We start from the raw sequence: 16129 nt of genomic DNA on the forward strand, positions 1-16129 counted from the left end.
AGCCTGTGTTCCACAACAAGAGAAGCCACTGCAATGAGAAGCCTGTGCAACGCAACGAAGAGTAGCCCCTGCTTGCCGCAACTAAAGAAAGCCCATGCACAGCAATGAAGACCCACCGCAGCCAAAAAATAATAATAAAAAAAAGAACCCTATGAAACAGAGCTGGAGAAACTGAATAGAGAGACTAAACAATATGCTTTAAGTGTCAGAGCAACCTCTGCTTTCATATTTTTCAAAATCAGAATCCTTTTATTTTAACCCAAAAGTTGATATTTCTAGATACTAGTCCAAAGTCTAGGAAATCCAGAAACTGCTAAGGTTTACTTATTCTATGCTAAACTTATATAATATCTGGAAATTGCCAATAGACTATCATATGCCAGATTTAGCATGATGTAATTCAGTGAAAGGGACTCAAGTGAAAAGAGGAAAAACATCAAATGTTTCATTTTTCATTATGACTAAGTGCAGGATAAGGAGGAGCCAAAGTGGGGGGAAAACACACACACACACACACACACACACACACACACACACTTCCTTTTCCATAGGCACAGTTTTAAAATTCAACTCTTATTCCTCAAATTTCAACCTAAATGATGTAGAGAAATTTTTTTCCTTCCTACTTTATAATGACTCTTAAATTTTCTTTGATAGTTTTTAATTGCTACACTTCTTTTTACTGTTGCCCTTCTCAGAATTTCAGAGAAAATCCTATGAAATCTAATCAAACTAAGTCACAGTCTTCCAAAAGTTAAAAAAAAAAAAACCCCAAATAGTAGATTAAGTTAAAAGTACAAGCTTAGTCCTTGCTTCATTCAAACAGTAACATGATCAAAACATACTATAGGAACAGTAATCAATATTTTTACAAAGAAAGGTATACTGTTATTAAAAATCAGCAATTCACTGATTAATTAATTCAATGTTTTACTGAATTTATTTCCATGAAACAGCTAATCTGGCATTCATATTATTATTTCAGAAAGCTAGCTAAAACATTAGAAGTAGACTGATTTGCACATTAGCAGGGAGAAAAAAAGCCTGACTATGACTTCTCAGTTTCATTCAGATCAATCTAAGTTTCATTCAGTATCCCCAGGCAAAGTACAGTACATAATAGATACTCAGTAGACATTTCATAAATGACTAAGTGTAGTTGTACACCTATTTTAAAACTAAGATTTCAAAATAATTAAATACAAATAAAAATTCTAGAGTACAGAATACTATATCTCAGCACTAAAGATCCTAAAAATGTTAAAAAATCTTAGATAGAAACATGTTTTAAGTATTTTTACTTTCCTCCCTTTCACTGCAGTGATTTTTTTCTTTTGTATCAACAAGCAAAAGGGCTCAGATAGTTTTTGACAACAAAACTCACCAAAAATGTTGGTCTTTACAGTAAGTGCAAGATGAGTATTATTCCTCAAAATTTCAAGGGCCTTCACAAACGTTATATTCTCAAAGTTTTGTCCATTTACTTCCATTATCTTGAGAAAAGTGTTTGAAAAATACAAATTAAGACAAAAACAGTATTAGTTATTTCTGCAATCTTAAGTTTAATGGTGAAAAAATAAAACTTAAATAAAATGCACCTATGTGTGAACAATGCTTATCTCTGTGAGTAGTGGAGTTACTATCTAATTTTTTTTCTCTGTATTGTGGTATTTTCCTAAATCTCTACTATAAACATTTTTTTTTAAAGTTCATTCCCTCTGGGATCATACTAGAAAAAAATTTTTTAAAAACATAATGTTTTATATATGAAGGAAAAATTTTAATTGTGTCAGATCAGCTCATAAAAATTATCACCTGTGTGTGTATGTACAAATTTTAGTGAAGTATTCTAAATGCAAATTTACTGCATTTGAAAGAGAGATAAATTCATTTAAAAGTGGTACTTTAAATGCATCTAATATCATTTCCTGCCGCTGACTGAATCAGGCAGTCAAAAAGCAACAAGCACAACTGTGATGGGGTCTTGTTCCATTTGACACTGCTGATCACTCACATCAGGGCTTCACAAACTTGGCTGCACCTCAGGATCATCAGGAAGCTTATTCAAAAGTACTAATTCCAAGGAAAAAGGATAAAGAGATAAACACAATGAGAAAAAAAGGCAGTACAGAGGACAGATCTCAAGGACTGACACAAAGATTTCAAAAGGATAAAAAAGAGTGAGAAACAAAATATTAGGAAAAGAAAAAGAAAAAAAAAATCACAGAAGTAAAATCCCCAGAGTTCAAAAAAGTCTTCAGTCTACATACTGAAATGGATCATCTAGTACCAGGCAAATAAATAAATAAATAAAGAGATTAAAAAAAAAAAATCCCATGAAAATTCTGAATTCCAAAGACTTAGAACAGAGACTCTATAAGGATCACTGTGGGGGTTGGTGGGGGGGGGGGAGGAGGAGAACCAGAGGTACCTAGAAAAGAAAAATAAAGGATGGTTTGGATTTCTTTTGGGCCACACTAAGTGATGTGATACTTTTCTGTGACTTCAATGTTCTGAGGGAAGAATGACTGTGATAAAAGATTTTTACACTCCACTGAACAAAAAAGTATCATCAAGACATGTAAGGACACAAAGTTATAGTACTCATTTACCCTTTTTGAAAAAAGTACTAGACAAGGTACTAGAAGTACTAGAAGATAATCGTGAGATAAAATAATGGGGACATATTGGCATAGATGAAGTGGAGGTGATCAATGAAATCAGTAAGGCAGGTGCAAATACCTAAATGATTGTTAATAATAATCTTATGAAACTTAATGCAAATGTCAAAGTACTCCTAAAACAGAACATCCATAATGTTAAAAAAATGACTTATAATCTAGATCTAAAATCTCAGATAATTTCAACCATACTTGGGAGGACTGAGGGAAGAAGTAAAAACATGATAAATTTCTCTCCTCAGTCAGGAATGAAACCACTGGATTTTTCTTTTTTTTTTCTTCCTGTGAAGAACGAGATTCTTAAATATGTTTACCAAAAAATACTAGAACAATAAATATAATGACTCCAGGTTCCTTGCTACTAGATATTCTTAATGAGTAGTCTGAGTAAGGTCCAGAAATCTCTATTCTATAAAACTCCCTTAGGGGAAGAAGGGTATCATTAAAACTTTATATAAGAGTTTCTTTTCTAAAATTACATCATTTTTTAAATTTTAAAATATTTTATTACGATATACGTTTTACTTATTATGTGAGAGTTTCTTAACCCCTTGCACTATTAATATTTGGTCTGGATAACTCTGTTGTGGTGGCTGCTTTGTCACGGGGTGTTGTAGGCTCTTTAGCAGTATCCCTGGCCTCTATCCACTAGATGCCAGTAGTAATTCCCAAGTCATGACAATCAAAAATAACTCCAGACATCATCAAATGTCTCCTGGGTGACAAAATTACTGCTGGTTGAGAGCCACTGTCCTGAAGTGTAGACCTTTTCATAATGTGAATGCCCTCTTTTTTTTGGCCTCGTGGCATGCAGGATCTTAGTTCCTTGACCAGGGATCGAACCTGTGCCCGCTGCAGTGGAAGCACGGACTCTTACCCACTGAACCACCAGGGAAGTCTCTGTGAATGCCCTCTTAATTTAAAAAAATGACAGTATGGTTTGGTTAAAAGTAAAATAAAGTCACATTCTAAATGAATGTGTGAACAAACCAAAATTTTTAAGTGGAACAAATTCAGCTTCCCAAGTGATTCAGCTAGACGAGAAACCACTCTTTGGTGTACATGAGAATTATCTAGACTCTTTGGTGTGCATGAGAATTATCTAGAGAGCTTTGTTCAAAATACAGATTTTCAGTCTTCATCTCTGCAGAATGTGATTAATATGATTACTAAGACTGAGGTGGGTCTAGGAATTGTATTTTTTAGTAAAAAGGCTGTCCGTAATCTCATTTTTGAAATATACTGTTCTATAGTTAACTAATGCCTACATGGAGAGAATAAATCCCTATCAACTTACTCCCAGTGTCTCCTTCCTTAGTCCTTCAGCCAGCTCACTCTGCTTATGGATGTAGTTCTGTTACCATATGAACATTATTTAAACCAAAACCATCATTTATGGTAATCTTAGGCCACTTAGAGTAAGGATAGAAGTGCTTACTCCTTTACAACATGCAAGGGTAGGGTGCTAATTCTCATATGGATCTTTCTGGAATACTGTGAAGTTGCCAACTGATAGAGCTTCCTAATCCTTGGAGAATGTGCAGGACCATTCAGGTCGATGGTGGCCAGACTACCATGCTGTTTCTGGATGTACTATATCAAATTTACCATTAAAAGTAATGGATATATGACAAAGACATTTTTAAAATAAACGATTAAAAAAATACTACCTCTAAAAAGAAGCTTAAAAAATACTTCCTGAAATTTACCATGCTTACTTGAAGAAATATCAGATGAGGAAAAAAGTAGCACACCTATTACTTATAAAAAGGCTTTAAGTGGTTGTTATTTACTTACCTGATCACCACGTTTCAGTCCTGCATCAGCAGCTTTGCTACCAGGTTCTACTCCTTCAACAAAAATACCAAATGCCTTCTCACTTCCTCCATTTAGGCTGAAATGCAGAGGGGACTCCCGGGAAGCCTTTTGCAGTACAACCTGTCTCCACTTAGCCTTCGCAGCACAGGCAATATTCAATAACCGGAGATGACCATTCATTTTCTAGAAAGTAGAAAGGGGTAAGGTATATATAAATGTATATATTTATTCCTATAGGCTTTTAAAAATCACCTAAAATTATTAGAATTAGAGCTATATTTAAAATATAGAGGAAATAAAGAACATATAAATAGGGGTAAATAAAACTGAAGGAGGGAAACATTCCACCCTAGAGCACTCTCAAGAATAAGATCTCTTAAGTGTCCGTCATCGGATGAATGGATAAAGAAGATGTGGCACACATATACAATGGAATATTACTCAGCCATAAAAAGAAATGAAACGGAGGTATTTGTAATGAGGTGGATGGAGTTAGAGTCTGTCATACAGAGTGAAGTAAGTCAGAAAGAGAAAAACAAATACAGTATGCTAACACATATATATGGAATCTAAGGAGAAAAAAAAAAAAAAGGCCATGAAGAACCTAGTGGCAAGATAGGAATAAAGACACAGACCTACTAAAGAATGGACTTGAGGATATGGGGAGGGGGAGGGGTGACATGTGACAGGATGAGAGAGTGTCATGGACATATATACACTACCAAATGTAAAATAGATAGCTAGTGGGAAGCAGCCGCATAGCACAGGGAGATCAGCACGGTGCTTTGTGACCGCCTGGGGGGGTGGGATGGGGAGGGTGGGAGGGAGGGAGATGCGGGAGGGAGGAGATATGGGAACGTGTGTATATCTGTAGCTGATTCACTTTGTTATAAAGCAGAAACTAACACACCACTGTGAAGCAATTATACTTCAATAAAGATGTTTAAAAAAAAAAAAAGAATAAGATCTCTTAATATGATTTTTTTAAAGTTTCTAGAAAAGGTTAGAAAAGATTTCAAAGTGATGTCTCATTTAGAGAGGGATGACAAAAAAAATTTCTTCTTCATTTTCTGAACCTTACTAATACATAATCTGTTATTACCATCTTGCTTATCTCCTGGCTGTTACCTAAAACCAGAATCTTTTTAAACCCTTATTTAAAACCTTAAAGGACTTGAACCACCTTCCCAACATTGTCTAACATTCAAAGACACATTCAAGTCTCCATCTCTTCTAGAAATATTATTCTTATATTATTTTAGATCTTCCTTAAACTTAGTAATATTCTAACTTTCAGGTTCTAATATCAGTTTAATATTTAACTATTCTCAAATAGTGTACTAAGTAAATCTCATGTCTATAACAAGAAGCTAAATTTTTTTCAGGGTAGGAACCAAGTCTTACACCTGTTGTGATCCTATATAACAGCTTGGAGTATAAAGTAGAATTCAATAAATACTTGATGACTGACTTGATTACTGGGGAAAAAAATCCCATGATTGTAAGGCAGTTTCTATTTTCCATAAGCCCCTTGAATATTTACATAGCCAGCACTGGAAGAGCCTCTATGGGCCTCTTAATCAAGTTCCCTGTGCATTCCCCCCATTTCACATAGAGCAGATGTGCTGCTGAAAAGGTTACAAGGAACCAAGAGGTAAGGAAAGGGACAAAAAAATCTGCCAATTTCCCCCTCTTTATTCAACTTAATCCACTTGTACTATATGAGTAATAACAATGGTTCTTGAAAATTTGCTATGTGCCAGGTTTTGCTGGCAGATTCTTATGTTTATTAACTCACTAAAATCCTCACAACAATCTCAACAATCTATAGGCTACTGTCCATAAAATAAGACAACTGAGGCATATAAGGTTGGACAACTTGTCCAAGTTCACATATCCACCAACTGGTGAAGTCTGAATGTTAATTCAGGCAATCTGACTCCTGAGCTGCATTATTATTTACTTCCTAAAATTTCAAGTTTCTTGGAGCAGACAACCCAGTTGCAGTTCAAAGTTTTAAATCTAATAGGGAGAACAAAATGGATTTATAAATAGCTACCATGAAAGTTAAGAAGACCTTGAGGGTATTAATCATAGGTGTTGTATATTAAGAACAAATGAAATCACATGCAGAAGGGAGACTTAAAGTCTAAAGTAGATCTGATAAAGTATGTGTATTTGTATGCCTAAATCAGTGAAGACTGTGGAAGAAGCATGATTTTTGTTTGGGCGGAAGTAGCAGAGGATGAACAGAAGTCTAGAATACAGATTTGGAAGTTCTCAGAACAGGCAATCAAGACACAGGAGAAGATGAAAGCTGTTCTGAGTTGCTATTCTTCGGGGGTGGGGTGGGAGGTTGGTAAGAATCCCTAAACTCTGAAGAAGATAAAATTCTTCTGAGCCTTACTGTATCTTCCAGATTTTTTTCAAATTCCTCCAGAAATCGAGTCATAGCAGGATCACCTTCAAAATCATTAAAATGATTATTTACCCATAATAATACAATCCGTGTTACCTGCGGAAACATGGAAGAGGCAGCATACGATTATACGAGAGGCATTCTTTCTGCAAAAGTAGGTTCCAAAAGCATGTCTTAAACAGAGGGGGAATTGAGCTTTATGGCTAATCCCTTTGCCCACCTGCTCACACACAAAAGGCTCATTCTAACAGAGAGGCATGTCTTTGAGCTTTTGCTTCCTTACGTACACAAGTAACAGAGAAAGCCAAGACTCTGCCTTCACTGAAAAAACAAGGCTGTACACTAACATGTAAGAAGTACATGCGATGTATATTTTGGACAGTATCTTAAAACACAAGCCTCCAAGAGCAGGCAAATGTCAAAAGTGTTTCTTTAGCTGAGAACATGTTTCACCAAAATTATAATAAAAATCTGAAACTTCCTTCGTAAATACTGTGTATTTTCAAAGTTGTGAACTGATTTATTACTTTGTGCCACAGATTAACAGATAAGTTAAAAACTAACAAATGGAGGTTGAATTAAATAATGTGTCTACAGGGAACTCTACTCAGTGCTTTGTGGTGACCTAAATGCAAAGGAAATCCAAAAAAGAGGGGATATATGTATATGTATACCTGATTCACTTTGCTGTACAGCAGAAACACAACATTGTAAAGCAACTACACTCCAATAAATATTAATAATAATAAAAAGCTTCTGAATATTAAGAAAAGACACAGGAGCCAAAATAAGATCAAAAGAAATAAGCCAGAGAATTTTCCAAAATCTAAAAAAAAAAAAAGGAAAAAAAAAGTGCCTAACAATAAGTAATTTTAAGTCATATACTTTTAAAATTGTGGTAAAATACACATAAAATCCACCATTTTAACCACTTTAAAGTGTACAATTCAGTGGCATTTAGCACATTCACAATTGTGTACAACCGTCCCCACTACTAGTTCTAGAACATTTTCATCACCCCAAAAGAAAACCCCATTCCCAATAAGCAGTGACCTCCCATTCTGCCCTCCTTCCAGCCCCTAACACCCACTACTTACTTGCTTTTCTGTCTCTGTGATTTGTCTACCTGGATACCTCATACAATATGTGATCTTTTATGACTGGCTTCTTTGTCTTACCATAATATTTTCAAGGTTTATGCATGTTGCAGCATGTATCAGTATTTCATTTTTTTTAATGGCTGAATAATATTTCATTATATGGCATACCATATTTTGTTTATCCATTCATCAGTTGATGGACATTTGGGTTGTTTCCACTTTTTGGCCATCATCAATAGTGCTGCTATGAACACGACTTACAAACTTTTGTTTGCACACCTATTAGCTCTTTTGGATATATCCTTCAGGAGTAGAACTACTGGGTTACACAGTTAATTCTATGTTTAACTTTTTGAAGAACCGCTAAGCTGTTTTCCACAGCAGCTACACCATTTTACATTACTATAACCAATGTATGGGAATTCCATTTTCTCCACATCAACACCCTTAAAATGCTTGTTATTTCCTTTCCTTTTTTTAAGTTATCTTAGTGGGTGTGAAGTGATCAAAACCATCACTGTGGTTCTGATTTGCAATTTCCCTGACTAATGACATTGAACATCTTTTTCATGTGATTGCTGGCCATTTACATATCTTCTTAGGAGAAATGTCTATTCAAGTCCTTTGTCCATTTTAAATTGTATTGTCATTTTGGTGTCGAGTTGTAAGAGTTCTTTATACATTCTGGATACTAGACCCTTATCAGACATATGATTTGCAAATATATTCTCCTATTCCATGTGTTGTCCTGTTTTTCCTGATAGTACCTTTAATGTAGAAAAGGTTTTAATTTTGATGAAGTTCAATATATCTATTTTTTCCATTGTTCAAGGTTGTGCTTTGGGTATCATACCTAAGAAACCATTGCCTAATCCAAGGTCATGATTTTTTTTCACCCCTTCTTTTCTTTGAAGAGTATTATAATTTTAGCTCTAATATTAGGTCTCTGATCCATTTTGAGTTAATACTGAATATGGTATAAAGGTCAAACTTCATTCTTTTACACATGAATATTTAGTTGTCCCTAAATCATATTTTTGTTCATTCTCTAGCATGCCTTTATTTCCTCAGCAACCTAAGTAACTACATATAATTTCAAAATCAGGGGGAAGGCAAGCCTGTAGTTTTGGACACTTGAGTTTCCTAGACGATAGAATTCCACAGTCCAACTACATCTAACTTATTTCCCTTAAAGTATAACTCAGAAAGATACACCAGGCAATTATTATGGCCCTCCTTTTATTTTTCTTAAAATGACTAACTTCCTACCTGTTACTGAGGTAGTTTACTGGTAGTAATGTACCAGTAGCTGAGGTATCACTATTCTTTCCATGAGAAGTACAAACACCCCATAAAATAAGGTAAGATAATCTATTTAAAACAGCAAACAATGTTTAATGCCAAAAAAAAAAAAACCAACAAAACTCAAAGCTAGATTAAAATAAGTTACAGCAGTGATAAATTAAGGTCAAAAAGATAAACTGTTTTAAAATGATTATAAAGTCTTTAACTCAAAAATCAATGTATTTCTAATTCTATTTAGATTGTTTCTAAGCCCTCTTGAAAAAATTTACTTGGTGAATATTCTTTCTAAACTATTAAATGACTTTTAAATGTTTTATTGATCTCCTCAGTAACCACCAAGTATTTTGATAAAGTGTAAAAATATTATCATCCATCTTCTGAATTTATAGCTACACCACAGCCTGCTTTCAGTTTTTGCCTTTTAGAAGGCAAAATATCCACTTTTAACATGTTATTCTGTCATAAAAGTAACCAAGCAGAGATATGTCTATACTGATTCACTAACTTTTTAGGCGAACTGAATCTTATCAAAATAAACATTTAACTTGTCAATTGCAAAAGGTTTTGGGGGAATAAAATTTAAAAGTTAAAATCACTTTCATGCCTTTCATAATTACAAAACCAACCTTATCCCTTAAGCTGTCAATTTTAAACCATTCCAATAGTTTGGTCCCAACATCCAAAGGACTTTCAAGAAATGTTCTGTAAGTTAATAGGAAATCTTCTATATAAGTTGGGTCCACAATGGAATGCTCTTCTATTAAATGCATGATGAGACGCTCAGGTGTTGCCTAAAAAAGAAAAATATAGCAAGAATTAGAAAATAAACAAGTAGCTCAGGAACCAAAGAACTCCTATTGATTACTTCCTTTTGTAGCCACTCTATTACAAAGTCCTTGAAGTAAAGTTTCACCTTTAAAACCCTCAGCACTCGGAGTACGTAGTCTCTCTAGGTTGTAGTCCACCATCACCCAGAGGTTTAGAGAGAGAAAAGGCAGAGGAATAAACATGCACAACAGCATTTACTCGGCCATAGCTGTTTTTATTGGCATTTCATCATAGGAACGCGGGGATAATGTAATGACTGTCGCGAGTAAAGAGAAGGAAGAGGTAAGAGTTAAATTAAAGAAGTAAATAAATAAAGTTTTCTTCCAAATTTAATCATCCTTAAATTCTCTTCTGTCCCAGGCTATAGGAACAACATAGCAGCTCAAGATAGCTTGTTTTATTGTTGTTACTTCCTGGAACAGAGGTTTCCTCTTCTATGGTTTCTCCATTCTAGCTCACCAGAGGAACTAGAAGTTCTATAAATAGTTTTTACATTAACTCAGAGTTTAACTGCTTGCCTGTTTCCCAATGTATAAAAAAGAATGCAAACAACATTTATCTACTGCTCCTTCTTGAGCTTCTGAATCAATGTTAAACTTTATTACCTTAGCAGCATTTTCAAAAATGGGTACACAAAACAAATACAGAAATAAACCAGATGTTAAGCCAAATATAAAAACCAACTGTTGCCCATAACCTCAAATTTCAATTTGTTGCATTCATCCAAAGAATTTCACTGGCCAGAATTATTGCATAGCAAACATAGATTAATACTAACAATGTTCTTATTTAAGAATTTATTAAAAAATAAAAAAGGGTACCCCACTGCTAATAAGGTATGTAAATCATTTCTCTAGAAGGAAGTCAGAGGAAAGGCTCTTCGAATTACCTATTTAAGGGACAAGACAACCACAGGTCATTCTTATTCTTCTCCCACCCTCCAAAACACTCCAAGAATACCAAATTGGGTCTATCATTAAGGCAAATCACAATCTGAGGTCACTTAAATGTGGTTCTTAGATCATATATAGCTAAGTCAGGGGTGGAAATGATCAATATGTTAAAGAAAGGCCATTATTCTGATTAGCTAAATCACTGAGGCAGGATCTCTGTGGAGACTAGGCCATATATTCAAAACTGTATTTAAAGACAAGTCCCTGGGACTTCCCTGGTGGTTCAGTGGTAAAGAATCCACCTTACAATGCAGGGGACTCGGGTTTGATCCCTGGTTAGGGAATTAAGATCCCACATGCCGTGGGGCAACTAAGCCTGTGCACCACAACTACTGAGCTTGCACACCTCAGCTAGAGAGCCCGCGTGCCACAAACTAGAGAGCCCACGCACTCTGGAACCCGTGCACCACAGCTACAGAGCCCACGCACCCTGGAGCCTGTGCGCCACAACTAGAGAGGAGAAAACCCGCATGCCACAACTAGAGAGAGGCCCGTGCACCACACGATGATACCACTTGCCGCAATTAAGACCCGACGCAGCCAAAAATAAATAAAATAAATAAATAATAAATAAATCTCAAAAAAAAAAAAAAAAGACAAGTCCCATTGTCATGCAGTGGCATGTTACCAAACTGCTCACTAGCATCCAATACGGTGGATGCTGGGTGACAGGGTACGCAGAGTGGGCAGGTGAAGGAGATGGCTGGCATGGTAGAGGCTGGTTATGATGAGCAAATAAGTAAATATACAGAGCATAACAAGAGCCACTGTTGGATAAAGTATTTACAAGAAGGGGAAGGAAAAGGCTACCAAAAACTTTGTGGTATAGTACTGGAACTGGGAGTACTGGTATGAACTCTTGACTGTTATCAATAGATAGATAGATATAAGAAGATACAAGTGTGTATGAATTTATAGTAAATAAATACATATATTTCCTACCTCTGTCTGATGAAAAGTTCTAGAAGCAATGACACCACAGTAGCAGTGAACAGAGTGCCCAGATCCTGGTTTTTTAATGTTGTTCTCTACTAGAAGGATCCAGGGCTCTCCAGAGAAATGTCTGATTCCAAAGCAGGGGCAGTAAAAGATGAGCCTGGAACATCTCGTTTTGCCAGATAATAATGAAGCTCTCAAAAAATGATGGGGACATGTCAAAAGGATACAGGAATCAGCCTTAAGAGAGTCCCACTGGCCAAATCTGGGACAATCTGACGATCAGAACAACACTGATGGTAAGGGGATACAATACATGAGACCATAACAATATAATTAAAGAGGGGAGAATGCTCATTCTTACAGTAGAATGACAATAAATGTAGAAGAAATAATGGAAATAGAAAATCACCATTACAGGCAGGAGTAGTCAATCGAAGTAAAGACTGGTGGATAGAGGTTTGTAAGACATACTGACACTATCCCAGAACATCAATGCTCCAAATGCTCATCAATTACAAAGGGTAAAATGGTGGCTTTAAGTGAAGAAACTTGACAGACAGACACCAAGAGGACCGGGTGATTAAGGTTAACTTCACTGGTGGTGAGACAGGTTGACACTGTATGCTCCCTGAAATGATGCACTGAGAAGAGCACATTATTTCTGTGGAATTCCTGCCTGGAAAGCATGACTGTAGTCTGGGCATGAGGCAACACCGAATAGATCTCGTCTGAGGGTCATACTACAGACTATAAGGGCTGTATTCTTTAAAACTGCTGAGAGGAATTGGGTGTCATGGGCAGTGCTTCTGCGCACCGCCCCTCAAGCTGAGGTGTCGGCGTCGGCATTTCCCACGAGAAAGTCTGGTCTGAAGTGCAGGGCACGAGGCCTCCGAACGCGGCCCCCTATGAGCAAGTGGAACTAGACTGAGCACAGAGGAAAAGAAAAATAGATGGCATATGGACAGCAACAGTCAGCTCTACCTACCACCAGTCCCTAACATCAAGCCTCTTAGATAGCCTCAACCACCAGAGGGCAGACAGCAGAAGCAAGAAAAACTACAATCCTGCACCCTGTGGAACAAAAACCACATTCACAGAAGGATAGACAAGGTGAAAAGGCAGAGGGCTATATACCAGGTGAAGGAACAAGATAAAACCCCAGGAAAACAACTAAAGGAAGTGGAGATAGGCAACCTTCCAGAAAAAGAATTCAGAATAATGATAGTGAAGATGATCCAGGATCTCGGAATAAGAATGGAGGCAAAGATCGAGAAGATGCAAGAATGTTTAACAAAGACCTAGAAGAATTAAAGAAAAAACAGAGATGAACAATACAATAACTGAAATGAAAACTACAGTAGAAGGAATCAATAGCAGGATAACTGAGGCAGAAGAATGGATAAGTGACCTGGAAGACAGAATGGAGGAATTCACTGCTGCGGAACAAACTAAAGAAAAAATAATGAAAAGAAATGAAGACAGCCTAAGAGACCTCTGGGACAAAGTTAAATGCAACAACATTCGCATTATAGGGGTCCCAGAAGGAGAAGAGAGAGAGAAAGCACCAGAGAAAATATATGAAGAGATTATAGTCGAAAACTTCCCTAACATGGGAAAGGAAATAGCCACGCAAGTCCAGGAAGCACAACAAGTCCCATACAGGATAAACACAAGGAGAAACACGCCGAGACACACAGTAATCAAATTGGAAAAAATTAAAGACAAAGAAAAATTATTGAAAGCAGCAAGGGAAAAATGACAAATAACATACAAGGGATCCCATAAGGTTAACAGCTGATTTCTCAGCAGAAACTCTGCAAGCCAGAAGGGAGTGGAAAGATATACTTAAAGTGATGAAAGGGAAGAACCTACAACCAAGATTACTCTACCCGGCAAGGATCTCATTTAGATTCGAAGGAGAAATCAAAAGCTTCACAGACAAGCAAAAGCTAAGAGAATTCAGCACCACCAAACCAGCTCTACAACAAATGCTAAAGGAACTTCTCTAAGTGGGAAACACAAGAGAAGAAAAGGACCTACATAAACAAACCCAAAACAATTAGGAAATGGTCATAGGAACATACATATCGATAATTACCTTAAACATGAATGGATTAAATGCTCCAACCAAAAGACACAGGCTTGCTGAATGGATACAAAAACAAGACCCATATATGTGCTGTCTACAAGAGACCCACTTCAGACCTAGGGACACATACAGACGGAAAGTGAGGGGATGGAAAAAGATATTCCATGCAAATGGAAATCAAAAGAAAGCTGGAGTAGCTATACTCATATCAGATAAAACAGACTTTAAAATAAAGAATGTTACAAGAGACAAGGAAGGACACTACATAATGATCAAGGGATCAATCCAAGAAGAAGATATAACAATTTTAAATATATACGCACCCAACGTAGGAGCACCTCAATACATAAAGCAACTGCTAACAGCTGTAAAAGAGGAAATCGACAGTAACACAATGATAGTGGGGGACTTTAACACCTCACTTACACCAATGGACAGATCATCCAAAATGAAAATAAATAAGGAAACAGAAGCTTTAAATGACACAATAGACCAGATAGATTTAATTGATATTTATAGGACATTCCATCCAAAAACAGCAGATTACACTTTCTTCTCAAGTGTGCACAGAACATTCTCCAGGATAGATCACATCTTGGGTCACAAATGAAGCCTCAGTAAATTTAAGAAAATTGAAATCATATCAAGCATCTTTTCTGACCACAATGCTATGAGATTAGAAATTAATTACAGGGAAAAAAACGTCAGACACATGGAGGCTAAACAATACCTTACTAAATAACCAAGAGATCACTGAAGAAATCAAAGAGGAAATCAAAAAATACCTAGAGACAAATGACAATGAAAACACGACGATCCAAAACCTAAGGGATGCAGCAAAAACACTTCTAAGAGGAAAGTTTATAGCTATACAAGCCTACCTCAAGAAACAAGAAAAATACCAAATAAACAATCTAACCTTACACCTAAAGGAAATAGAGAAAGAAGAACAAACAATACCCAAAGTTAGTAGAAGGAAAGAAACCATAAAGATCAGAGCAGAAATAAATGAAATAGAAACAAAGAAAACAATAGCAAAGATCAATAAAACTAAAAGCTGGTCCTTTGGGAAGATAAACAAAATTGATAAGCCATTAGCCAGACTCATCAAGAAAAAGAGGGAGAGGACTCAAATCAATAAAATTAGAAATGAAAAAGGAGAAGTTAACAACAGACACTGCAGAAATACAAAGCATCCTAAGAGACTACTACAAGCAACTCTATGCCAATAAAATGGACAACCTGGAAGAAATGGGCAAATTCTTAGAAAGGTATAACCTTCCAAGACTGAACCAGGAAGAAATAGAAAATATGAACAGACCAATCACAAGTAATGAAATTGAAATGGTGATTAAAAATCTTATAACAAACAAAAGTCCAGTACCAGATGGCTTCACAGGTGAATTCTATCAAACATTTAGAGAAGAGCTAACACCCATCCTTCTCAAACTCTTCCAAAAAATTGCAGAAGAAGGAACACTCCCAAAATCATTCTATGAGGCCACCATCACCCTGATACCAAAACCAGATGCAGATACTACAAAAAAAGAAAATTACAGACCAATATCACTGATGAATATAGATGCAAAAATCCTCAACAAAATACTAGCAAACAGAATTCAACAACACATTAAAAGGATCATACACCACGATCAAGTGGGATTTATCCCAGGGATGCAAGGATTCTTCAATATATGCAAATCAATCAATGTGATACACCATATTAACAAATTGAAGAATAAAAACCATATGATCATCTCAATAGATGCAGAAAAAGCTTTTGACAAAATTCAACACCCATTTATGATAAAAACTCTCCAGAAAGTGGGCACAGAGGGAACCTACCTCAACATAATAAAGGCCATATATGACAAACCCACAGCAAGCATCATACTCAACGGTGAAAAACTGAAAGCATTTCCTCTAAGATCAGGAATGAGACAAGGATGTCCACTCTCACCACTATTATTCAACATAGTTTTGGAAGTCCTAACCAT

At 36.1% G+C, this 16129-nt stretch overlaps 1 protein-coding gene and 1 long non-coding RNA gene across 10 annotated transcripts in view; one reads left to right on the plus strand and one right to left on the minus strand.

Moving 5' to 3' along the window:
• Positions 1-16129, plus strand: part of LOC309623702 — a 248219-nt gene that overhangs the window by 78618 nt on the left and 153472 nt on the right. The gene's annotated exons all lie outside the window — the stretch shown is intronic.
• Positions 1-16129, minus strand: part of RAPGEF6 (Rap guanine nucleotide exchange factor 6) — a 233864-nt gene that overhangs the window by 65690 nt on the left and 152045 nt on the right. For all 9 annotated transcript variants that reach the window (XM_082380768.1, XM_082380767.1, XM_082380766.1 and 6 more), the window contains 4 exons: positions 9950-10114; positions 6907-7014; positions 4479-4682; positions 1385-1493 (listed from right to left, as the gene is read on the minus strand). In XM_082380768.1, the coding sequence (XP_082236894.1) occupies positions 1385-1493; positions 4479-4682; positions 6907-7014; positions 9950-10114 (586 nt within the window). The remainder of the gene's footprint in view (positions 1-1384; positions 1494-4478; positions 4683-6906; positions 7015-9949; positions 10115-16129) is intronic.

This window comes from Balaenoptera borealis (genome assembly GCF_965194805.1).
Source record: "Balaenoptera borealis genome assembly, chromosome: 2".
NCBI lineage: Eukaryota > Metazoa > Chordata > Mammalia > Artiodactyla > Balaenopteridae > Balaenoptera > Balaenoptera borealis.